This window comes from Buteo buteo, chromosome 5 (genome assembly GCF_964188355.1).
Source record: "Buteo buteo chromosome 5, bButBut1.hap1.1, whole genome shotgun sequence".
NCBI lineage: Eukaryota > Metazoa > Chordata > Aves > Accipitriformes > Accipitridae > Buteo > Buteo buteo.
This window is the reverse complement of record NC_134175.1, coordinates 21,872,080-21,899,001: the sequence shown is the minus strand read 5'-3', so window position 1 is coordinate 21,899,001 and position 26,922 is coordinate 21,872,080. Positions and strand designations below refer to the sequence as shown.

Here is a 26,922-nt window from a genome sequence, read left to right as displayed (position 1 = left end):
TTTCTGGGTAGAGCAACTAAGATTATTTTTGGATGAGTGATTTAAATGTGATGATGTGCGCCCGTTTCTCTGCCAGAATGATGTGACATAGGTGGTGTCCAAGGGTTTTGCCTCAGCCCACAGGGTGCAGGCAGTGTGAATGCATGACTTGCTGTAATAAGAACACAATCTATATCTACTGAGTACAGGAATTATTGTTTTTCAAAGAAGAAAATACTGTTCTCTTCATCTCATGAAAGGCTGAGGCCTTTAAGCCAGCTGACACACAGATGGGTTTACAGTGGCGGGCCCTGCAAAATGTAGTAACTCAGAGCTGTTTTCCAACAGCAACAGGTTACATTTTAAAAAACAAACCCTGTTTTGGAGAAGTAGCTGTGGCTTCCAATAACATTAAACAAGAAAAGATGGAAAAACCCAAAGGGAATTTTAGTCTCTGGTGTTATGTGCTGTTACGAATATGACGTTTGCATCATTGGTCATTCTTTGCAGATGCTTCTTTTTTCATAGCAGCGCTGAAGAACTTGCTTGTACAGTGCACACAATTAACAAGCCTTGCCAACGGACTTCCTACTGCGTTTGAAATCTGATCCCAGAAAGCCTTGTCTGCCTGCTCGGTCTGAGGGATTTTGAAATGCTGTCTGGTTTAGTAGAAATCTCAGTAGTGAAAATCACGATTTCTGTTTTAGTCATTTGGGATTTTTGTATGTAAGAGAACTAGGCCTCGTCTTACTGAGGTCAGGGAAAAAACAGCTCACTATTTAATCAGCACAAGTTAAATGAAAATTATGGGAATATTAATTTCTTATACTGTGGAATATTTTCTTTGTTTATAAGGAAATTTCTTATCCATACACATTCCAATGGAAAAGTACCTGAAATTAAACATATTTTAATTAAACATACTTTTTCTCTTTATAGTCATTAATGGTCATACACCTTGTTTACGGTTGTTGCTAGAAGTTGCAGACAACCCTGATGTGACAGACGCCAAAGGACAGTAAGTTTTCTTTGTAATGGTTTTTTTTCAGCTCTGCGATTCAAATAGCATCTCAGACTTCTCACAAAAAAAGCATTTATTTGAAATACTGTATTTCCTGCACTTCTCCTTATAGAATTTGGCAGAGATTGCAAAGTACACATTCAGCTGATCTAAGCCATGTGGAAAGGATTATTCATTAATCTTAGCCTCTGCTTCATACTTTAAACAACTCTTCATAAATGCTGAGGGCCAGATTCAATAAAAGCTAACGAGCTCCTGAGATGTTTCTATAGAGAGTCTTTTTCTTTCTAAAACATTGCTATTTCAGGGTTTACTTGGTATATTAGGCTGGTGCAGTGGGACAGAATGTTTATTTGAGGTGACACATGCATCTGAGATGTTCCTACAAAAATTTTACTTCTCATTAAATGATGGTTATAGAGGGAGAATAAAGTATATTTTTAAAGTGAAAATATGAATGGTTTAAAAAACTCATTTGGCGTGCCTGGAACATATTTGACTGTACATACAATTTTAAATGGTATTAGTCTTATCTGAAAATAGAAGAACAGATCTCTTTCAGAAAAAAATGGAAGATATGTTAGTCCAAATTTTGGCTTGAATAGTTTCCTTGTGTCCCTTCATCTCCTTTAAGCAATTGTGCAGCATTTGCAAAAGAAATGCTTTGGGTGGTTGTCATCTTGGTAACTAGCAGGGACATTCATTCACAACACTTGGGTATTGTAAAGCTCATGTGTCTGTTGCTGGAGGTGACAGTAATTGTAGGTTATTAAGAGAACAGATTGTCTTGAATGATGTTGCTCTGTAAACTGCTTACAAATGAGTTTGTTTCTATTTTAGTCATGGTAGTTGGTTGTTAAACATCTTAATAATTTCATACAAAAGATCTTCACTTGAGTGTTATATAAATGAGTATGGTGAACATAACAGGTTTGTGGGTAGGAATGGAGAGAAATGCAGGGCTTCCTGATTTCTGTGTTCCTCTAAGTTAGCAGTGGCAAGTAGTATGTCATTTTATAGCTGTGACTGGTTTGGTTTTGTTTTTTTTCCAGAACCCCACTAATGCTTGCAGTGGCATATGGGCACATTGATGCTGTTTCTTTATTACTTGAAAAAGAAGCATCTGTAGATGCAGCTGATCTCCTGGGATGCACAGCTTTACATCGAGGGGTGACTTAATTTTTATGGTTCTTAATTATTTGTTTTACTGTGACTACAACTCACTTAAAAATACAGGCATATTGAATGTAGGGAATACTGTAAATGATTGGAAACACTACCAAGCACAGTCAACAAGGTAAAAATCAGGACAGATCTGCTGTCAGTAATGCTCTGCTTTTGACTTTGTTTCAAGTGCGCTTTAATCAATTAGCTAAAATACTGATTAGACCATTTTTTTCGTGGCTCTAGACACTTTACAATAGCAATCATTATTCTTATAACTGAGCACCTTTTGAATTCTGAAAATAATTTCTTTAAAAGAACTGCCCAGCAGTTATTTCCATTTTTCTTGGGGAGGATGGTGTAAATAAGTAAGCCTTGAGTTTTTTCTAGAGGCAGTGAAACTTGAAGCTGATATAATCTTTTCTAGGAGTCAGCAATGTGAAGTTGATGGAAGAGCTGATATTTATACAGAACTCTATGATAACTGCAGTGAGCAGTTCAGCTCAGGAGTCCAGCACAAGTCCGTAATAAAAGCTATGGCATAAAAATTCTGCTCTGTATTGATAGCAATACACGAACATGCCCAAGATACCAAAGCTAACCTATGTACAATACAGAGGTCACTGACAGTAGCTGGCCAGCTGTTAAAGCAGCTTTTCATATTTCAGATGACATTCTTGATCCTTTTTTTCCTCAGTTCTTCTCTCACATTCATGCATGGTTTTGAGAAGCCAGACTCTGTTTCCTTAGTCTTAAACTCCTCCTTGCTTTGTGCCTCACTTAGTGGAGTCTCTTCCACAGACTAGCAATCAATGCCTTTGAAAGACAGCATTAAATACATTTCAGTGTATCTGTTATCATAGGTACTCATGGGAGCAAAGGAGCTTTCATCTCTGCCTTCTGAATCCCATCCAGGCCATTTCATGTTCACAGGCATCAATCATATTCCATATTTCCTATGCAAGAATCTGTATTATGTCAACCTCTTTACTCATTTCTTTGTTATCAGATTATGACTGGGCATGAAGAGTGTGTTCAGATGCTGTTAGAGAAAGAAGTATCTATTTTATGTAAAGACACCAGAGGCAGAACACCTCTGCACTTTGCAGCAGCTCGGGGTCACGCCACTTGGCTGAGTGAATTACTGCAGATAGCACTTTCAGAGGAAGACTGCAGTTTGAAAGATAATCAAGGTTATACACCACTGCACTGGGCTTGTTACAATGGTAAGTTTCTCCCTGTGGACTTCTGCCAAGTTCAAATGTGGCTTCAGTTTTAGGGAAACATGATAACAAAGCAGCCTAACACTTTGAGAAGCTTGAAATGAAGAGGCAAATTATCTCCCCTCTACTTGCTCTCTGTAGTTAGCATTTGCTATGTTCACCCTTCAGTTCAGAAGCCAGGGAAATTCTAGCAATACCTCTCAGTGGCTTTGCAGCTCATTTGCTCCCAGTCACAGGAGGCCAGGGTGAAACTCTGGTTTTACTGACATCAGTGATGAAATTTTCGTCGATTTCTGTGGGGCCAGGAGTGCTCCTTTGAGGTGTCACCTTCTTATTTATTGATGCAAGAGACCATGTGAATAGATGGATGTTCTGAACTGAACTGATTATTCTAAACTGGATAATCTGAACTTGTTGGTTAATATAAGGATAAAGGTTCCTAATATTATCATTTAAGACCATCTTTGGAGATGTGTAAGGCAACATACATAATATCACATAAAAAAGAGCCTTTTTTTCCTTTCCTTTTTTTCAGTAAGTGCTAATATTAGGCTGGATCTATCTTGCTGCTGACATTAAAAAAGAATCTGTTTATAATTTCATCACTTAAGAGCTTATATACACGTTGTGTTCAAATTTGAATTTAGCGTTACATTCTTATCTGTATAAGCCTAATATGAATTAAGTTAATTACTTGCTTTGTGCAACACTGTGAAATGTGCAACACTGTGAAATGTCTGCTCTCTTATAGGTCATGAAAACTGCATAGAGGTACTATTGGAACAAAAATTTTTCCGCACATTCTATGGTAATAGCTTCTCTCCATTGCACTGTGCTGTGTAAGTAGAAATCTCCAGTAAAAATGCTTTAGGATAGGTCTGGAAAAAGTAGCAGTATGAAAAGAAAGCGCCTTTTTTTTTTTTTTTTTTTTTTTAGATTATTTGCATGAGCAAATAATTTGAAAGCTGATCATAAAATTGTGCTTATACTTTTGCTGAAAAAGTGGCAGAATAAAGAGTGTTTTTGCATAAATTTCATACATGTAGGCTATTTACTGAAATTCCAACTTGTAATTAAATAGCTGCATTTCTGCTCCCTTTCTAGTTTCTTTTCCCTTGCTTACAACTACAGACCTATGCCTTTTCTTCACACAGGCTGGAACTTCATAGCTCTTCTATTCTTAGGCCATGACCTGGGCTATAGGTAGGGCCTTGGTCCATGTAAGTATGAGCTTTTGAGGTTCCTTTGAAACCCAATGGCTGAAAGTTAAGAAATTTGTCAGAATCAAGATGATTTTTTTTAGCAATAAGAACAAAGCATTAATGAAGGAAGGATTTGAAACGATCTATGTCATGCTAGAATGGTGTTCTATGCAGGCCATATTTTTTCCAAGACATCCTCAGCTGAGTGTTTTCCAGACAGATTTTCTTCATGATCTTTTTTCCTTCTGAGATAACCTCTATCTTGAAGGTTTGGTACTTCTTACCCAGGTCCTAGCCAAAGGGATTGGTGAGTTGTAGAGGCAGACTCTGTATCCAAAGTTCTCATATTACTTATGAACAACAAAAAGGTGGTCGCTATTATGAGTTATTCGTCTTCTTCCATGCATGTGTTTTATACATACTCCTTATTCAAATAAAGCAGTATGTTTTCATATGGGAAGGATTCTAGTAGAGGAAAATCGTAACTTTTCATAACATAATTGCAAATGCATTTTTTTAAAAATGCAAGATTACTTTAGTTTGTAGGACCTAACATGCTTATTAAAACATGTAAGCCATCAGAAGAGTAAGGAATTAAGCACTGAAAAATCAAATGCCAACCTTCCTAATTTCTGCCAACAATTAGAATGACTGTATTCTATTCTATGTTCTATTAGAAGAATGAATGTCTTCCAGAAGTAATGATAGGGGTTCCTATTGTGTAGGCATCCCTTCTACAGTTCACATCACTGGAAAGTAGAAAGGTAATTCGTCATGTATCAAACTTTGAAATTATAAAAACCCCAATATATTAGAGAAATAAAAGCATATATAAGGCACTGTTCTTACTCTGCTTAAATTAAAATAATTTGTGGCTGAAACATAGTATATGAAATCTGAATTTCTAGTGATGGCTTTGAAGATTTTTTTTTCAATATTTATATTCTTTTAAACTAGTGTGTAATTCTCAAACCCATTAAAAATGTGTGCAATTTAAAAATGCTTGCAAATTTAAAATGAAAACAGCTGCTAATCCAGTGTGTGTGTGTATTAGCTATACTATATGTCCAGTACTGTTACTAAACACTGTTCATTTTCGTAATGAAATGAGACAAATTAACAATAACCAGAAAGAGTATTAATTGAGTACTACATCCATCAAGGAAAAGTATTAAATGTGTGAGTTGGAAGAGATGTGGGCTTCACTACCTAAAACATTAGAATAAAGCTTTCTATATGTAGGTATCTATGACTGAGTGCTTTCCAGATCCAGGTGCGTTTGACATTTAGGCTAAAGGATTTTAAAGTATTAAGGTTTTAATCCTAGATTTGTGCTCCACTTTCAATTACCTTTGTGCATAGTGAATTGCAGGATCAGATTTGCTTTAGAGACTGAAATTCATAGTATCAGATGCAGTTTGGTTAAATGGAGAGATGATGAATAATCAGAAATGTGACTGAAAGCATTATGGCAAAGGTATGTTAGGATAACTTATAAATAAACAATAAGAAATATTAATGGGAAGTGAACTAAATTAATATTGGAAAGTGGGAAAAGATGTAGACTTTTTACCTTTTTGAAAATGTCTTGTCTTTGGCAGAATCAATGATCACGAAAACTGTGCATCACTGCTCATCGGAGCCATCGATGCCAGCATTGTCAATTGCAAAGATGACAAAGGAAGGTAATAGTTTCTTAAACAAATTGCATTTCATCTTCATGAATCCATCTAGTATTTTTCACAATTCTTTCTGAATCTCTGGAACTAATCATTATCTGATACAGTTGAGCTAAGCCTTGTCATGCTGACTCTTTCAGACAGCAATTTACACTGCAATAGTTAAATGGTGGCTCACTTGAAGCAAGGCTACTATGAAGTATTCAGTTTCATAGTACATATGAAAAGAAACACAAAAGAAACAGTATTTTGCTTTTTAGAACAGCTATGACTATAGGCTGTTTCCCTGAACCAGTTTTCTTTGTTAAATATTTAAACACGTTTATCTTTGCTAAATGGAGTGATACTGTGTACACTTAGAAAAGTATTTCATTAAAAGCTTTAATGTTATGTTAGCATTCTCGGGGCACACAACTCAAAACATCTATGCAGCAAAATAATACTGATAAAGCAAGAGATATGTGTTCAGCCACATCCTTAATTTGTCACATCAATAATCTCCTCACTATGTGTGTGTGTAAATATATTTAATTAAAATTGCTGGAATTCTAAAAATTGAATACTCATTGTTTCTATTAATTAAAACAAATTCAAGACCTTCAGTAGCGGTGATTACTTACTCCTGTAAGGGTAAGACCACCTCACCCTTACTGATAAGCAAAACCTGAAGTAACAGTATGACACAACTGGGTTGTGTACCAACTATCTTTCATCTCTATTAGTGACACTTCAGACCCAAAATGCCACAGGGAGACAGCGAATGAATTCTAGTGTCTCAGTCTTGTGGAAACTGATAACATTCAGAGTGGATAGAATTCCTTCCGCCTTTTGTAGTAATGCTGTTATTGTAGCTTGTTGCAGTATCTTTGACTACAACTTAAAATACTTCAGGTTTTTTGAATAATGGATCTGTTCTTTTCTGATAGTTCTTCCCATCTTAAGCTTGTTAAAAAAATAAAAACAGATGAATAAGAATGAGGGATTGTACTGCTTTTCATATTACACAGTATGCTCCATTAAAATAAATATGCTACTAATATGAGATTCTCCACAGTATCATATCTACCTTATGCTTCCCTTTTTTTTTAAGTTTATATTGCACCGGGACAGAGACTGTAAATATTATTTAACTTATTTCAGATGCTGCTACTATAACGTTCACCTGGTGATAACTCAAAGTTTTGCAGGAAAAAAAATAATTAAAAATGTCTTGCACTTGCAGGTTCTTGGGAAGGTAAGTAAACAGGAACATTGTCATTCTTTAGCAACAGCTATGGTGGTGTTACTTTCCCTACAGAACACCCCTTCACGCAGCAGCCTTCGCAGATCACGTAGAGTGCCTCCAGCTCCTCCTGAGTCACAGCGCACAAGTGAATGCTGCGGATCACGCAGGGAAAACACCTCTCATGATGGCAGCTCAAAATGGTCACGTAGGTGCTGTAGGTAAGTACATCCTTGCCTCTGTTCACCTTGAAGGGTGAGTGCTACTGCAGTTACTATCCCAAATAAGTAGTTGGGTTTTTTCCTGTAAAAACTAAGGAAGAAAAATAAATTGTGTGGATGACTGTAAGAAGCTACCTTTACATCTGTAAAAAATGCTTTTTCTTCTCAGTCATCGTTCCTCAGCAGTCTTGGTGAACATTTGCATTAATAAACTTGAGTCTTATTTCCTCCTAAAAGCACACTGTAAAGAACATGAGGGGAGTAGTAATTCTATTCTCTTGTTTACTTCCTTGATTTTATGAAGCAGTAAAACTGCACATGTGAAAAAGATTGTGTAACCTTTTTTTCTGCTCTATTATAGGAAGTCCTATTCTTAAAATGGCAGCTATCAGCAGCTGCTTTTCCAGGCTGGACCATATACTAGAGACATACAGATTAGGGTCATATTGGTTTAACAGAATTCCCTTTTCTCTAGCTTCAACAGCACAGACTGCACCCTAAATTCTTTATATCCACTTAGTCCTCTCAAAGCAGGATCCACAGTTGTTCTCAGGAGAAAGTGATTCAGGCAGAAATTGCTGATCTGGAAATGAGGAGGTTTATAAATAAATTAAGGTGAATATATGTTTGACAGTTTGGGGCACAGCAAATGAGCTATTAGCTCTGCCTTTGCTTGCCGATTAACTGCACAAAATTGTCTGTTCTTTCATTATTTTCACTTTGTGTTCATAAAGGTTACATCACATAAAGGCTTAATTGATTAGCATGTACACATACATATACTGAAATAGTAAATTTTTTTCCTCTGTTTTTACATGTTCGTCTGCCCATTGGGTTTGTTCATTGATTTCTATTCTATACCTCAGATTTCTTGGTGAACATTGCCAAGGCTGACCTGACATTAAAAGATAAGGAGTTGAATACATCTTTGCACTTGGCTAGCAGTAAAGTAAGTTGAAGACCTCTGTATGCTTCTATTCGCTTCACAGTCTGTATGTATGTGTGTGTGTGTGTTTACACTCCTAAAAATTTTTCTGCAATGGAAATGTGATGATCAAACTTGTGGTGAGGAAGGGAGCATTGTTCCAAGTTTTTTCTCAAATCTGTTTCAAGGTTTAGAAAACTGAGAAATACAGATGCCTCTTACGACAGCTGAAACACAAGGAAGGGAAACTAAGAGAAATAATGGAAAATCCTTCAAGATTTTACCAAATAATCTCACTGTAAAATAGCTTAACATAGGTTCAGGAAAAAAAAAAAAAGGTATTTATTATTTTTTCTTATTCTCCAATTTCTGTGGAAGGAACCCAAAATTTTCCCTTATGCTCGGTAGCAGTAAAACCAGAGGCATTCATTAGATTGGTAGTGGTGTCTCTTCCCACACTTTCTTCCTCCTAATTCCAGTTGCTACTGGTGTTTCTGCAAGAAAAAATGCCCATGGGATTCCCTCTCCTGGGTCTTTTCTTTTGCTCCTATCCACAGATTGGATTCCAGTGTGATAGTATTACTCCAGTTTCTGCAGACACATGAGCCTTGCTGAATTCTCAAGGTCCTTCAGGCAGCTGTTCACCTGCCAAGGCTGTAGGGTCCACACCTGTGACTCACTGTTCTGAAACAGTATCAGAAATAAGACCCAGATCTGTATTATTTCTGAAGTTTCATTGTTAGAGCTCTCACACTGAAGGGATTTTGTAATAGCTTATTAATAATACAGAAAAGCATTTGAAGACCCAGAAAGTATAGTATTCATTTCTGAGATTAAACCATCTCTTCCTATGTTACTGTGTAGTTCTAATAAATAATCCATTGAATGCTCTCTGAAGAGAAATGGTAATCTTCTCTGAAAGCCAAGGAGGTGAATTCATATATAATGATGGAGGGTTGAAAGACAGGTGAATGTCTAAATTTCTAAATGTGCTAAAGCATCCTAGCAGTGGCAGTTCATAAATGGTATTTTAAGGCTCCTACACTTCACCTACTACACATCCTTATAAACCGAGTAGTGTGTTTTGTATTTCAAATTGAGGTATTAAATTTCACTTTTATATGTAACATTACTTTTGCCTCAATTTCAAACTCCTCAGCAAATTAACACTATATGTTTTTTTTCCCAACTTACAGGGTCATGAAAAATGTGCCTTGTTAATACTTGACAAGATACAAGAACAGAGCCTTATCAATGCAAAAAATAATGCATTGCAGACGTAAGTATAGCCTGATCCTCTCAAGTTCAGTTGACTTACCAGAAGATTCCTATTTAGCATTTCATATTCATGTCTCACATTTTTTCATAGAATAGAAAAGTTAATTTCTGATTTTTTTTTTGAGTGCTTGCCCTTGAAAAGACCAGATTTATATTGCATTTTCACTTTCAATTTTGATTCTTTTGATGCCAATTTTATAGATGGTCTGGTGGAAAAATTATATGAGGTCATTTATTTGAAGACTATATCAAAATGTCTATTAATGATGTGAATGTGTAAGTACACATCTGGCATTTCCTAGCTTTTTGAGCTTCACCTTAAATCTAAGTAATTCATTTACCCTTAAGGTGGTACCTTTTATTTTCAGAGGCATTTTTTAGGTGATATTTTTTGTGCAACTCCTGTCCATACCATACATTATCAGCAGAGTTAGAACCATTGATATTCTTACTCCAGCTGCAACTGTTTGACTGGTATGCTACAGTAGAACATTCAATCATGAGTTCAGGTGGCAGATGATCTAGTGCTTGTGGAAGAATTTGTTCCATCTTAGCCCTTTTTTCCCCCTTCCAATATGAAATTGTTTTTCATGTCCCACCAGCTGCCCCCAAACAGGAGCCCCGTGTGTTGGCCCAGGGGAGGAGTAAACCAGTGGTTGTTTTTAATTTCCAGCTGCTCTGCAGTAACAGAGATTAGCAAAGGAGTATTCAAGGATAAGAAGGCAATACAATGATTTTGAACAGTCTGTAGTAGCCAGAATTAGGGGTAGAACAAAGGCATTTCTTCAGTCTAAGATTCATTTTCCTTTTAAATGTCAATTGTGTGGTGCAAACAGTGGAAAAATGGGAGCTTTTTAAAGAAAGCCTTTAGACTGGAAAGTATTAAGCAATCTTTGTGTATGTAAAGGTAATTTTATTTGTCTTGCACATATGTTTTATAGATGTGGAACATGATTATTTTAAAGGCTGTAATATAATTTAACATCAACAGTATAATTATAATGATCCAAAGAATGAAAACATTCTCTTTCAGATGCTGGGTGTGCTTTAAGCATTACCTAACTTTTTTTAGAAAATCTATTTAAAACTGAACTTCAATTTAGTTCTTATGTTATTGTAGACCTCTCCACATTGCTGCACGAAACGGCTTAAAGATGGTGGTTGAAGAGTTGCTAGCCAAAGGGGCATGTGTCCTAGCAGTAGATGAAAATGGTAAGTAAACAATACACTTTGACAATCTTCAGTAGGACCCAACAGGTAATTTTACAGCAGACTGAAGCAATAGACTTAAAAGCTGATGATAGACATCATTGATGCTTTTATCCTTCCAAGAACAGACAATGAGCTGTGTGAGTACCTATTAAAAAAAAAAAAAGATACTGTTTATTTTTCTTTAATATAAAAATGTATTCTAAACATCACAGCGGTCCGTTTTACTGTTCATTTTGCATGTACTGTCAACAGCTAGTCTTTTTTAATGCTTGAGTGCAGTGGTAACTTGAATTTCCTAAACATGCAAGTGGCACCGGATAATTCTGACGCCTTGCAGAAGAATTAAGGATTATGCATTCAATCAGCGCATGTTTTAATGGGTAGGAAGAAAACCATCACCATACGTTTGATTGTGTCCTAGTTCATTCTGAGATCAAAGTTTGTGCTTACCAATTGTCTGACCTAATCCAAGATGCAAGTAAATTACTGTTGCCTCATAAAATATATAATTAGTTAACAAATCTGATAATTCTGTTTCAGATCTCATTGAAGTCCTTCCCTAAACATTATAAAGCCCATAGAGGGCTGTGCTTCTATAATTAATGTTTTCAAAAATGTCTTCCTGAAATAAGCTGGTCTTTCTTACAATACTGACTTCATGGCATTAATGTAAAAATTCGGTACCTCCATCTTCCCATATCTGTAAAGTAACAGTAATAATACTCACCCATCATTGCAAGACATTTGCGGTCTATGGATGAAAAGAACTGAGTGGTGAGTATTTGCTATTAACCAAATGCTACCTAGGTATACTTACATGCATGAGTTCCACTGAAGTCATCTGGCCCTAACCTCATTTTAGAGATATGGGACAGAAAAATGAACCAGACTAGCTTCTAACCACAGTTCTCATAATTACAATTGTACAAACTGAGCCAGCTAATTTGCATGTATGTAAAAAATGAAAATTAAGTTTAAATTTTATACACACTTAATTTTTCTAGGAACAACTGCTTACGCAGAGAGAAAATTAAGTACAATCTTGGTATAAGTACATCTCTAAAGAATATTGACACTTGGAACTCAGTGGAAGAGGAAATTCCATTTAGGGTATGCATTCACCGCTGACAGTCAGTGCTTAAATGTGGGTAGTTTGCTGCAAAGCTGTCCTCACATTTGTCCACCAAATTCTGCCACCCCACCACACTGCTGGCGTTCTTGGCTTACTTGAGGCAGTAGGATCTCAGTAGTGGTCATTGCCTCAGCTTACTGTTTGCTGCAGCACTTAAGATTTAGCCATCTGCAAAAGAATTTGCTCTTAGCATAACAGAGGATTTGTTGGAAAGTGCTGGAGTACTACACAGCAGCCTGCAAAATGTATAGATAGCAAGTGTAATCAGCATACTGGTTTCCAAGATTTGCATACATGAAGAGCTGCTTTAGGGGCAGTGCTTGGACAGGACCCAAGTTAAACTGCAGTGAAGACAAACTTTTAATAGCTCCCCAGTTCTTTGTTTCACTGACATCTGTATAATATTAACTTTGTATTTAAAGCGTATGCCATGCCTTCTGAATACAGTCATTATTCTTCTAACATAATGTAAATTTGAGTAACTAAACATCCACGTAGTCATACCTGCTATACATGTACCATGTGCACTGGTCTAATTCTTTCCTCTTATAATTTAATTCCTAAATAAACTGCTTTCTGAGTTGAGTAGATACTCAACTGATCAGTCTTTAAAATCGTTTGCTTGTTACTTCAAAATATTTTTAAACTAATATCTTTTATGTTTTAATGAAAGTCGTTGTTCTCAGAATGAGACTTGTTCATATGCACAGAAACTGAAGCCAGTTTCTGTCCCTGTTGCTGTACTCCCCATGTTCTGTATTCATTATACTGTCTGTGCTGTAGAACTGTGTTTAGCAAGTGCTTTTATTCATATCGTGAAGTCTGTTTGCTGCCTGATTTTAAGAAAAAATAGTGCTTGTTGTGGTCACAGTGGTTTAAATGCTCCATAAAGTGTGTATTTTCCCAGCATGTCTAATTTAAAATAAGTAACATACCCCTGTTGCCTGGCATGATTGTAACTGAACATACATCTCCTGCTTACGACGTCATCTAGAGATGTATATGAGGAATGCTCAGTGCCATTCTCAGTACCCTTAGTACTAACCATTGCCTTGTCTGCGTTTGTGCCCAGGTCATACGCCAGCCCTGGCTTGCGCTCCTAACAAAGACGTGGCTGACTGCCTGGCACTCATTTTGGCTACCATGATGCCTTTTTCTCCTTCCAGTTCAATGACGGCTTTCAACTTCGTTTGTTTTAAAAAAGACAATTTGGGCAGGACACATCTCTGCGATGGCTCCAGTATGGGTAGCATTAACTCTCACAATAAGCCCTTGAGTAATAACATGGGAACAGAGGATGGGTACAATGAAAATGATTCGGATTCTGAAACATTTTGACTTTTTGGTATTCAAAACCTTTTTGTCATTATTATTTCATTTCAGCTTTATTTTTGTCTTTTTAAACAGCTTAAATCCCACGGCTATATTCTTAACTATTGTTCTTGACAAGTAGGTATTGAAAGATTTGTAGTGTTGATGAGAACCAATCCTTTAAATAACAAAGTTAGAGGGATTTACTGGAACATACTCCCATTAATGTTCTGCAGCTTTTCAGCTTCCTGATGTTTTCTTTAGGCCCTAAGTGCCCCTGTGGAAAGTCTCTACCTCTTACTTTAAGTAGAAAAAGAGAAAATGCCTTTTTTCTTTTTGACAGCACAAATAAACAGGGAACTGTTTGTAAAAAGTTCTTACATGTTTTAGCTGTACCTTTAGTACACAAACATACTTCCAGTGTAGCCTTCAGATTCGAGCATCCCCCTTCTCCTATGTTTGTCTGTTTCCTGCTTCCAGGGGCTCTGTTAATTAGATAATTTTTTTTACACAAACCAAAGGTAAAGTTGTAAATCTTAAAACTGCCTGTATTACTTTTCTACAGGAAATGAAACCTTTTACATTCTGCGTGTACTAAGCACTTAAACGTACAGAAGGCACTTTTTACAGTTCTTAGTTGCAGCACACAGAAAAATATAGTTATTAACTCTTTTATTAACTCTTAAGGCCAAATTCTACTTGTCTCACCATATTTTCCCATGGACATTAGTGGAACCACTTGTGTAAAATGAAAATCACTTGGCCCTTATTTTTTTTCAATTCAGCACAAACATGTACGGTTTATTTGCACTACAGAATTAGGGTCATAAGATGATTATGTCACCTGAGCCATTAACCATGAATCTAGTACCAGGAAAAAAAAAAAAAAGAAGGGAAAAAAATAAATCAGGTGTAGACAAAGGTTTATGTAAAAGTTTATAATGACTTGCCAACTTAACTGGATTTTTTTCCTTTTCTATGCTTAAATAACTTATTTTTACTGTAAACAGTATCAAATTTTAAAGTACTTTTGCTAGCATTTGGAGTAACAGAGCAAAGGTAAAGCAATGAAAGCATAACACCAAAAGTTGAAATACCAAACACCAGAAAACATAGCAGTGTACCATGCAGGGGATCGGAGATACATGCTAAAAAAGCCTATTGTCACCAGCTTTTAAAGCAATGTCAACTTTGTGAATATGTTTACTCCTTCTGCCAAAGTTTCTAGGTCAAATGGACCACGACCCTCGACTGCAACAGATGTACAAAAGGAAGAATGAGACTTTGTAAACAAACAAAAAATTAAACAAAAAGGTATCATGAACTAACCAGCTGTACCAAGAGGACCAAAATGCTTCAGTAATTAAATGGAAGACTTTGCTACATTTATTTTTTCTTCAAATGTGAGTGACATAATGAAGTAGTTTTTCTAAACCATAAAAATAGAAACTTTTGAGGTATTGAGTAGTCTTGAGTGAATTTTACATTTTATGATGCAGGTTTCAAGTTGACATTTGTAACTGATGATGTGTTGATCACAGTTTTTTTTTTTCTCCAGACTAAAGAATATGTTCATATACTTTTAATGTAAATGTGTTTATATTTATTTGAAATGAAACAAATGCCCAGGAAAAATAACTATGGTTTGCTCTCCTAGTTAGCATTTGTGCATACTGTTTGGCATGATGTGAAATGAAATGTGAATCTAGGCAAGGCTGATGGCCTGAGTAGAAAAAGGAAGGGCTGATGCACTTCGGGAGAGTGCCCATCTTGTATGGAATGCAAAGATTAAGTCCACAGGCTATATTGGTAAAAAGCAGAAAGCAAAACACCTTCCCTCATTTAAGAGCACAAGAAAAGGATTCAGCCCCTTGCTAGACAAGTGAGAGAACACTGTACAGCTACAGTAAAGAGGGGAAAAGGTAGTGTAGCATGGAGTCAAGGTGTTAAGGTTCCTGTGATTCACGCTTAGGCTGTCTGCAGGCCTCCATCTGTGCTGGGAGGATGAGGTGAGCTTCCTTAGTGCACACTTTGAGCAGGGTAAATGAAAAGTAAGGATTTTTATTTTAGTTGCAGTTTTTAGCCATGTTCCACTGAATTGTTAAAAATCTATTGGCAGATTCCAGTTCTTTAATTAGGAAAAATGTTTATATATTAAGTTTATTTTGCCTTGCTAAAATTAAATCTTGTTTCCTTGAACATTAGGTAAAATTAAATACTGCTTCCTTGAATGTTAACAAAATTCCAAAGTTTACAACAAAAAAATCACTAGGGACAGTGTCTCTAAAGGTGAACATTTCTTTTCCCTCAACTCTATATTTTCTGCAGTAGAATGACAGAGCACCTGAAACTCTGGTTTTCTCCTCAGAAATAGCACAGAATAACATTTTTATGATTGTTTTTTTCTGAACGTTTTTGCTTTTAAAAGTTGCAAAAGAGCAATAACCACCTTACTTTAAGCACTGAAAATAAGAGGAGAGATCAGTTGTTAAAGTTTTCAGTGGTGTCTGTTCAGAAATGAATAGAATCCCAAATTTGGGGTTTTTTTTATGTGGAATGATGGCATTGAAAACAAATAAACAAACGGGAAATGGCTGCCACTTGTCTAACAGCAGGATCAGACTTTTCATCTTACTTTAACTTTTCATCTAACTTTAAGAGATGTAGGTAGGGTCCTTGGCAGGATTAGTTATAAGTCTCACGCAGAAATACAGAAAGTTACACTATCCTACATGAAGTCGCTTTGTTAGAAAACCAGTCCTCTTTACAAAGAGGATGTTGTATTATTTTAAGCAGCCATTTAAAAAAATGCAGTATTTTTACTTGCTACCATACAGAGTTACTGAAAGTATTTCTGTGTATTTGCAATACCTCGTAACTCTGATAATTGTGTAGTGCAACAACTGCTGCCTCTTAATGACGTATACAACATTAGAGAAGCATAGGTGATTACCAAATTGTTTTGATCCTTCTAGGAACCAAATCTAAACTTTACTGATTAAACTTTTCTGTAAACTAACAATGATGTAATTATGCAATATTCCAAAAATCATAGAAACATATGATTTGTTAGCATCTTAAGGGCATTGCAAAAGTTATGTTTTGAGTATGCTGTATTTAGGAGGAAAACTGTCATGAGCAAGACACATGGAAGTACTCAGTATTGGCCTATTCCACATCTCATGTGAGTTACCAGAATCCCTTTTTTTGTATGCTAGTACATTAATCTGTAATATATCACATGTAGAAATAAATTTGTAACTTAGGGCAGGTATATAAGCATGGGAATAATTTTACTCTTGTAAATAATGACCTTGCCTTTCCGTGGACTTTTTACAAGAGTAGAGTTAATCGTACGTAACTGTTGCACTTAACTCTGGATCCTGCAATTTACAGTATGTGGATGACTTCTATGTCTGCACCAAGCAGAGGGTATTCGGGGAGGGGCAGCTGTCTGCCCAGGTGTATTAGCAGGATCGTTTCATCCTGTATTTTAACCATAGCTGCAGATGGAATCCATAGCAGGATGGGGTCCCAAGTCTCTCATAAATACTGAGTTACAACCTCTGGACTGCCTGAAATTGCTGTGAAATAGCTCAGGGGATTTCTGTTCATCGCTACTAAAGGGCACCATAATGTGTTTGGTACTTTTATGCAGTAAACTGCCAGATTATTGAATTAGAACAAACACATGAAATGAATTGTTTATCCATTGTACTGTTGAGAAACTTGGTTATGTATCTTGAGGATGATTTTAAAAAAAATTTTGTGATTTTTATTCTTAGTCATGTAAGAAATATTAGAGTGCCTTTTTATATTTGTGTATTACGGAAATGTTTTGTGAAACTTGTCTTTTTTTTTTTTCATTTGAGTGTTATAAAAGCAATATATTACCAGTAAATTTTCATTTCAGACCTTCTTTGAATGTATAAAGTGTTTCTTCTTTTCATATGTTCTACCTGCATTGAAATGAAAATTAATATGCTAAATTTCTATAGGAATAATGTATAATTTTTGCAGTGCTGAAAATGCTTTCTTATTACACAAAAAGTAAACCTTAGGTCAGTGTTATAGGAAAGGGCGTTTTAAACTAGTGACAATCTGAGTGTGTGTATAAAATGTAATTTTATGCGTTTCTTATGCAGTGTTCTACATATTAAAGCCAATATCTTATGTTTTGTAGGTTTTGTCTTATATTTTATGCTTTAGCATGTGCAATATATCTTTACAAACCATGGTGATACGAATCTGGTGCCAGTGTTATATTTTGCATAACATTTGTAATAAACAATATAAAATATTGTTTGATGGTTTCAGTGGGGTTTTGTCGGTATTGTTTGCTTTTGTAAATTGAAGTTTAAGGACTTGGGTAAATGTCACATACAAAATGAGGAAAAAGACTTACTTCAGTGAATGACTTGGAATTCAACCTGAATCTTCTCAAGCACAGTTTAGTAACTTTTTCAACTACTGAATGCTGTATTAATGTAATGAAGAACCCTAACTGTAAACTACTATTGCAATGCATTCAGATGGTTATTTTTACAAATAAAAATGGTACAAATACTGTTGGAAAACTGAGTAAATTTTGTTTCTTTTAAAGGAAGGGGAAAGGCTTAAGTATTTAGCAGTGAAGATTAAAATGCAACTGTATGTATTTCTACTTCATACTTCCCTCAGATGTAACTACCCCTTGTCTTAGTAAGTTGATGTATTGCTTCCTCTGTAGACTGGGGGGGGGGGGGGGGGGGACCCAACAAAAACGAACAGTCACATTTTTTGTCAGATATTAAATATTGTTTTCACTGATGGGCAACACCAGCAATCGTGGGTGTTTCATGCATCAGGGTGGGGTGGCTGTCCCACAGAGACAGTGAATCCAGTGAAGAGAGCCTAGAGATAGTTAGAGTTGTTGTTAAAAGTGCTTAATTAAAGCAAACAAACCCCACAGCAACCCCCACTCCTCCTCCCCCAACCCAAACAATTCCACCATCAATAACGTCTTCTACGTGTTGAGTGCTTGAAGCTTTATGGATGTTTTGACTGAACTGCTAACAGGCCAGCAACCGTAAAAGCACCTGAACGGTGGGGTTCGCAAGTTTACTTTCGGCAAGGTGAACCGCCGCGAGGTCGGTCCCCCGGCGGTGCGCCCTCGCCGGCTGCCGGGGGAGGCTCCGGCCCGGCTCCCGTCGGCACCCCCGGGCCTTGCCAGCGCGGGGTAAACCTGCGCTCCCCCGCCCCGACATCCAGGGGGCGTTTTGGAGTCCGCAAACGCCGACGAGCCGCCAGCGCCGCCCGAGGCCCGGCCAGCCGCTGAGGGAAGCGGCGAGGGGAAGGAGTCTCCTCGCGGGCCTCAGCCCGGGCCGGCGCCCCTTGGGCAGCAGCGCGGGCCGGCCGCGGCTAAGCAGGCGCACCGCAGCGGCAGCGCGATGACTCGACCTCCCTATCATGGCGGGCACGCCTTCCCCCCGCAAGCTGCCGGCGAGGGGAAGCCCGTCGGTAGGTGCCGGACCTCCCCGTAACGGCTCCCACGCCCGCGACATGGCGGACGGACCCTCCTCAGCCTGGCGGAGCGTCTGCCGAGCCAAGCGCCCGACCTTCCCAATATGGCGGCGGCCCTCCCCCCTCCCGCGGCCGGCCAGGTTGTGGCGCCAGCCCGCCCGCCCCGCCTCCCGGGCGGTGGCGCTCCCCGCCCCGCCCCGCCGTGCCTGTGTGCGCGGAGAGCCCGCGGGCTCCGCTCCGCACCTCGGCGCGGCGGGGCGCGATGGGGCGGGCGGGCCGCCGGCTGCCCGCGTTAGCGGCGGTCTTCTACGGGGCGCTGGCGGCGCTGGTGCTGCTAGGGGTGCGGGACGTGCTCTTCCTCTACGAGGAGAACCGGTGCAGCATGACCTACATGTACGAGTACCCCGAGTACCTGGTGAGTGCGGCGGCGGAGGGGCGCCGGGGGAGCGGGCGGCGGTGCAACAGGTGGGAACCCGCCGGTCCCGGGGCGCCGCCGCTGGGCGGGGTGCGGCGGCCCCGCGCCGGCCTCGCGCCGCCCGGCGGCCGTTGGGGCGTCGCCGCCCGCATCGCCGCGGCCGGCGGCCGCTTCTCTGAGGCGCAGCCCTCCCGGCGGCTTCCCTCCTCTTCCCTGCGAGAGGGAGAGGAGGAGCAGTCCCGAACGCCCTCCGCCGCGGGAGAACCGCCGCGCAGGCGACTCCTGGCCGCTCCCGTAACTTTTGGGTTGGCTGACTTGCCGCTTCCTGAGGCGGCCTCCGCGGAGTGGCAGGCTGGACGGGGGGCGAAACCAGCCTGGGCTTCTTTGAGAGGTCGGCGCGTTTGGCTGGATGCGCTGCTTCCGCTGCACCGTGTAATGGTGCACCTTGGATGGCTACGGAAAGGAAGAGTTGTCTACCTGTAAAACAGCGAGGTGCTTCGTACCGCCACCTGTACGAAAGAAAATTAATAGAAAAGCGCCCAATTTTCCAACCTGAAAATAAATGCCTGTAGTTACTTGTGGTCCTGGTAAAACCGGTCAAAAGCTCATCCGTGCTTTTGCAAAGGAAGAGGGGCTGGGCCAGGTCCTCCGCTCACAGCACTGTTCGTGCCCGGGAGGTTAAGTCTTGTACTTCTTGGTCCTTTTTGTGAATTCACAGTGTGTGAAGCAACTAATGTGTCCAAAAAGTGAATAACAGATTCAGATATGAGTGTATTTCTCAAGCTAGTGAACAGTAGTGCAAAGCCTTCTTGGTGACAACTTCGTAGGTGGCCTGCCCGCAATGTATGGAAGAACGTGTAAATCTGTCTGAAGTCCCTCTCGCTTTGCTAACGAAACCTTTTAGAAACGTCATTGAAAACCTTGGATCAGTTTGAGAGAGGGGACTGCTGATGGAACTGTTGTTTTCCAGACATGGCATTATGGCTTAATAGTGGGAAGATGTAAATATGTGGGTATGTGTAGGTTCAATGCTAATGCCGCATGCAGATGTTAGAAAACAATTTCTCTTTTTAATAGTAGTTCTTACTACAGGACTTTCTGTCCTATTAAAAGCATCCCAAAGCATAATTTGTTGGCTCCTAAACATTCATTTAGCATTATCTAGGATATAACCTATGTTGGAAAAAATATAAAGTATTCTAAATAATATTCTATTCTGAAGTAGGTTGCAAGCTGTCTTGCATAGTAAAGAAGATCTTAAAGCAAAACCTTAGTACCTAAATTGGTAATGAAGCAGAAAGTTAATTTTTAGATCTATTAACCTTCATTTGCTAACTTTGACGTAGTCGTGTTAGCCTACAAAAGAGAACGTGTGTGATATTACTGGTGGTTGTCTGAAATTCTCATCTGCCACCACACATCTTTTGTGTTTACTCATTATGTCAGGGCTTAAATTCTAAGCATCTTTAGGTAAGTGTTGTGCTGTTAAGAGATGCAAGGCTTAAGGGTAAGCAGTAATTCCGTGCAGGAGATGCACGTTGCAGCTGGCTGTATTGCCTCTCGGAATTTTCCCTGAATAATCACTTTTACTGTGTGGAAAACAGTACTTCTGGGAAGGGAGGGAGAAATTATTAATTTGTCTGGGTTTGCAAAGGTATTATACAAGTACCTCCTTATTGTTGGAGGGGTTGTTTGTTTCATTTCTAATGCTGGCATTGGTAGGAAACCACAAGGTAGAAATTTTAGCTGAATGGTACCTGTTCTCCCTTCCAGATTGGGTATCGCATTACAAAACAAATAAATATTTGAGCAATTAAACATAAGAAGTTTCATTTCTTTTGTGCCTAACAGTGGAGGTTAGCTCACAGTCAAGCTAATACTAAGTAATGAAATTGGTTTGGATTTTTTTTTCTTTTTTTTTGTACTTAACCATCTGTTTTTGCAAGAGTTGTAGAATTGTAGTATTTGAATTTATCCTACCCTTGTCCTGCTCAGCTAAGCTTGGTGAGACATTTGGAAGTTAGAAATGAGGACGTTTTCACATAAGCCTAACTTCTTTGGGAACCAGGGTGAAAAATGAAGCCTGCACTGACATTGTAAAAAGTTTCTGTAGTTCATTACAACCAATTATATAACCAATGTCTTGGGAATTCAGAATTTAAAACCTCTGTCATGGAACTTGAACGTCTGTTTTCCTTTAGAGTTACCATTAGAGTTGCCATTTTGTTAAAATATTTGAGCATGGTGATTTACCGAAACCTCCCAATATTTTGGTAGTACAATTATCATGGATTGTGTAGTGTTTTGTTTTTGACATCGACCCAAAGAAGGGCAGCTTGTTAATTTTATGTTCTGTTAAAGTTTTTGAAAAGACAATGAACTAGGAAGATACTGTGGAAGAACAGTTGATTTGATCCGTCAGGAAGTCATATAAAAATATCTTGATGGCACTCTTAGTTTAGTAACAGAAACTGATTAAGGTTTTTTTCCACATAATTTTGAAAGCCTTTGAAAAAGGAGCAGTAGAAAGGAAAAAGAAAGGGACAGTATGGTCAGTGAAGTTAGAAAGGTGAGATGATGGAGAAATGGGAAAGCACATTGAAAGTATGATCTGAAGACATAAGCCCTGAACAAAGCTTATTTTGTTCACAGTGAAGGAGTTAAACACACTCTCTCTGTGTGTATTTTTTAATAATAAACAATATTATAATATATATAAATATATAATTTTATCAAATATAAATTTTAAATATATGTATCAAACATCATAAGAAGAGGTTGCAAATAACCAATATGGCCAACAATTTGAAGGCTAAGGGGGAAAGGAAATACTCTTTAGCTGAGGAGAGACAGGGAAGAACAGGGGAAGGAAAAGAGTGTGTGTGGACAGGGAATTAAAGCTAAATTGTCTTTACTCTAGATGCAGTTGAAAGAAACAACTGAAATGTCTGAAATAGAGACGCTTGTTTCAAGAAAGCAATTAAAAGAGACTTTAGAGAACATTTCTGATGCAAAACTGAGTTTAGTTTTGACTTTATTCTGTAAAATAAAGTGTTTCCTTAAAATATAAATTACACCTTAAGAAATTTATGTTTTAATTATCTTATTTGTTTCTGAATTGTCATAACATAAGTAATCAAATGCTAGAACAAGTGTATTTGCATTCATAAAAATTGAAAAAATCTGTACCTTAGAAACTCAAAATTATAAACCAGCCAACCTCCATGTAGGAGTTAATTAAATGTTTTCTTGCTTACTACCTATTGGGTTTAAAGCAGCGTCATATGGCTCTAAGAGTCGTAACTTACTGATTTAAGACTTAATCATCATCTAGTCCTCAAGTTCCAAGAGATTTTGTTCTTTTCTCTTTAGGAATGCGTAATCCTGTGAATAAGTTATGTGATGGGTTAGGTGGTTAGTTGTTTGCTTCTTTGTTTTAATACAAGAAATATGGCCTTCTTTAAGATGACAATTGACTGTGTAAATTGGAATCCGAGTTGTTACAAACCCAGGTTGTTTGTCACTAGGCCACAAAACCAACTCTGAAAACAACAATAGAACAAGGCCCCAAAGTATTATGGGTTTATTTTTTCTGACGAGCTATATTAAGGTGGTTACTACTATTGTTTAAATTCACATTGCAGGTTACACCTCTGTAAAAATCACCTAAGAGAATTCACAACACATCTGTAATTTACCCTGACATAATAGTTGTCATCTGACAGTCACCTGCATAACCCTGTTCTCCAGAGGTAGCTTTGGCATCAGGTGTAGTAGCACATCCTTGTTCTGAGTTACATGGTATTGGAAAGGATTCCAGAATCATACAGGTGCATTAGGAATAATTAGGATCACTCATGTGCCCCAGTTGCTGGTCTCAAATTCTCATGTTCTGGGAGAAGTGGTTGGGTTTTGACATGCCTTTTTTTTTTTTTTTTTTTCCCCTTACGCCCTTTTCTCCCCTGTAGTATACAGCTAGATTTACTTTACAAATATACAACTTTAAAAGATACATAATTGCATTCATTTGCAGTTTGTTTCAAAGCCAGTTAAAGTTAATAACTGTTTCAAGTAAGTAGCTGCAGCCACTCATTATGCACAGTAATACCTACTTAAACAAAACACTTGATACTTTATTTTAAATTATTTTTTTAAAGCAAAACCCAGTGTTTCATTCTCTATTCTTCAGACTGTAATTTAAAACAATACATAACTCATAAGCCAGATCATTTAAATTACTGGATAGCCACTATATTTTCTTGTTAGCAATAATATAAACAAGGTATTTGGTTTCTTTTTAACTTTGCAACAGAAAATAAAATTACCTAAGAAAACAGCCAGACGATACCCAGCATATGAGCTCTATCTCTATGGGGAAGGGAACTATGCTGAAGAAAACAAAAATCTCCTATTGACAGGAATTCCAGTTCTCTTTCTTCCTGGGAATGCTGGCAGCTACAAACAAGGTAAGTGTTTAGCTAAGTTATAGGTATGTTACAAAGAGCTGTCATATTTATGCATTAGTTAGTGGCAAGAAGTTTTCTGTTTGAAATAATATCAAGAAGAGTCATAATGATTGATCGTCTTATGATGTAGATGCACTTGTTAGTCCATGGTTAATTCAAGCAAAATACCTTATTTTTGTTTGAAATCAGTTGAACAGTTGAGCTATAATAGTTTCCTGGAGTGAGATTGTAACTTTTGAAAGCCAGAAATGGTACAATTTATGCCATGCTATGGCAGCACTGCACCCTTGCTGTATTTTTGATTACAAATTTCGAGTTGGTTTTGACTTGAATAACATTTAATGCAGTTATGCCAAATAAAACAAGACCTGAATTTGAATAGAAGAAACTGAACAAGCTGCCATCAGTGATGTGAAGTAATTATGTGCTGTATAAATAAGCATCATCTTGTGGCTTGCCCTGTAGTTTCATTATTTCACACTTCTTTATGTAGTGGTGTTCTTCCTTAGCACCATCTTCCCACTTTACACATAGCCTGCTTTTGTTTTCCAGGTTATTCCCTCTTACGTTCCTAGGCTCCAAATGAAAAGAAGTAATAGTTTTAAAGTATTTTTATTTTTCATTGTAAATGCCAAAGTTAGTAGTTTGATGAACATGAAGTATTGTGCTTAAGTGTTTATTCAAGTATCTGCTATTCCTTCCAGGCTAGGTTGTCAGGACCGTTATTTTTGTTCTCTAAAATATGCTTTGAAACAGCTAGTAACACTATTAGGATGCTAGCAAAATTGATATGTATGTATGGGGAAAACCACGACAATCTAAACCCTTATGTCTCACTGTGATAATTTTTCCTTATATTTGCACTAAACTTAATGATTAAATTATCTGATTTCAGAATACCTTTACAAAGTTATTTTCTTTGAGAACATACTCACTTAGCTTATAACAAAGTAAAATATTTTACCAACTCGTACTTTCAGAAAACCCATACAGACTTGCAGGCAGAATAGCATCCAAAGAAGATTATGAACATAATGATTATGAGAGATGCCATATGGACTTTTGTAATTGTGCATAAAGTATTGCAAATCTGTGAATTACTGCTGTCTCTAAAAACACGGCAGTACATCACTATGCAGGAAATAATGGTATTTCCAGGGCATGTTAGTAGTCAAAAGGAAGTATCTGAAGAAAAACTTAAACTAGGTGAGTAGAAGTACTACATGCTGTGGATATAATGTGCTACTTCAGTAACTATTTAAATATTTATTCTTTGAGAAATCAATTTAGGAAGACTGCCAATAAGTCATATGTGCATTTTTCAAAATCTTTGTTAAAATAAATTGTTCTGCCTTAATCAGTGGCTCAGAATAGTTCTTGTTTTATTATGGAATTTATGAAAATTCATATTTCATTCAGACTTTATTGTGGATAACACACGTTCATTCTGATACGTAGATGAGCAGAGAAGATGTTGCTATTGTTATTTTCATACTTGCTTAAAATATGTTCATATTTGCTGAGCGATGAAGACAGAAGTGCTGCTGCTGCCTTTGCTGGGCTTGTTATTTTCATAGAATCATTTAGGTTGGAAAGGACCTTTAAGATAATTGAGTCCAACTGTTAACTTAGCACTACCAAATCCACCACCAAACCATGTCCCTAAGCACCACATCTACACTTCTTTTTAATACCTCCAGGGCTGGTGACTCTACCACAGCATGTTCCAATGCCTGACAACCCTTTTGGTGAAGAAATTTTTCCTAATATCCAATGTAAACCTTCCCTGGTGCAACTTGAAGCTGTTTCCTCTCGTCCTATCACTTCTTACTTGGAAGAAGAGACTGACACCTACCTTGCTACAACCTCCTTTCAGGAGGTTTTAATGTGTTACAGGGACTTTTGAAACATGTTAATTCATCATCTTCCATGGGCACTAAAATGAACCTTGTAAAATGTACAAAATTCAGACTTTGAGTAAAAGATGGTGGTCTGGTTTAATTTTTGGGAATGAACCAGAGATTGGGAGAACTGAGGTCCTGCGTTCTATTTAGGAATCTGTCACATACTTGCCTTGTGATCTTTGGCAATATTCTTGTTGCTTTTATCATGACCTACAAGATATAAAGTTGTGATAAGACACTTGATCTTTTAAATACTTTTTAGGTCTATTCAAACCATTTTGAAGGTGTTTTTATTGCTTATTAGCTTTGGATAGAATTGGTGAAATGTTTGACTACAGATTAGATTTATAATTTTTATCATGCTGATAATATCTGTTTGGGTGTTTGAACATATAAAGTATTTCATAAATATTATTTTCCCATTGCATAAGCTTTGCTGAAATTTGTTTGATACATTAATTTCTATAGCAAACTTCTCCAAGAAGGAGGATTTTGCAGGCTGCAGATCTCTGAAACTGTGGCACTCTAGAAGAATCTTGCTTCTGTGTGCCGGATTTGGGCAGACCTTTCTGGTGATCATTAGTTATTTTAGGTACTTACTTCTGGGACTTTCTCTTTTATTTTCTTCTTTCTCTACCATGCTTTTTCATTTGCAGCCATTACTGTTCCCATCCTGCCATGTCTCCATGGAAACTCAGGGACAATTCTGCACTCAGAAGGCTGTAATACATAGCAGCTGGGGTTAGACAGAGAAGACAGGTCAGCAGCAAGACCTTGTAAACAGAACTTTTTTCTCCCTTGAGCTTTTAGGCGGAAAAGTGTCCTTTAGGGTTTGGTTTTCCAATCCCCCATACATATCTTGGTGGTATTTGGGAATATTGTCCTAGAGTTGATGCTCTTCAAAGGAATTTTAGGAAAGCCTAGCAGTAGCAATGCCTCTAGAGTTGAAGTCAAGAATGCTCATTTTGCCTTCTTGTCCTGGTGGCGGTAAGGAGATGCAAATGAGATGACAAAAGCAGTCCTCAGGTGGAGGAACATAATCCTTGATCTTATACAAATTTGGTTT

At 37.8% G+C, this 26,922-nt stretch overlaps 2 protein-coding genes across 11 annotated transcripts in view; both read left to right on the top strand.

Moving 5' to 3' along the window:
- The window catches only part of ANKRD44 (ankyrin repeat domain 44), a 144,221-nt gene extending 126,339 nt beyond the window's left edge, over positions 1-17,882 (top strand). For 5 of the 7 annotated variants that reach the window (XM_075028049.1, XM_075028047.1, XM_075028048.1 and 2 more), the window contains 10 exons: positions 919-997; positions 2,053-2,170; positions 3,174-3,390; positions 4,139-4,226; positions 6,191-6,274; positions 7,566-7,711; positions 8,578-8,660; positions 9,833-9,915; positions 11,035-11,126; positions 13,331-17,882. In XM_075028049.1, the coding sequence (XP_074884150.1) occupies positions 919-997; positions 2,053-2,170; positions 3,174-3,390; positions 4,139-4,226; positions 6,191-6,274; positions 7,566-7,711; positions 8,578-8,660; positions 9,833-9,915; positions 11,035-11,126; positions 13,331-13,596 (1,256 nt within the window). In that variant the 3' untranslated portion in view covers positions 13,597-17,882. The remainder of the gene's footprint in view (positions 1-918; positions 998-2,052; positions 2,171-3,173; positions 3,391-4,138; positions 4,227-6,190; positions 6,275-7,565; positions 7,712-8,577; positions 8,661-9,832; positions 9,916-11,034; positions 11,127-13,330) is intronic. The other 2 variants (XM_075028052.1, XM_075028051.1) reach the window with 1 other exon arrangement.
- Positions 17,883-19,277: 1,395 nt separating this feature from the next.
- PGAP1 (post-GPI attachment to proteins inositol deacylase 1) overlaps positions 19,278-26,922 on the top strand; it is a 44,123-nt gene continuing 36,478 nt past the window's right edge. For all 4 annotated transcript variants that reach the window (XM_075028056.1, XM_075028055.1, XM_075028057.1 and 1 more), the window contains exons 1-2: positions 19,278-19,486; positions 23,799-23,952. In XM_075028056.1, the coding sequence (XP_074884157.1) occupies positions 19,334-19,486; positions 23,799-23,952 (307 nt within the window). In that variant the 5' untranslated portion in view covers positions 19,278-19,333. The remainder of the gene's footprint in view (positions 19,487-23,798; positions 23,953-26,922) is intronic.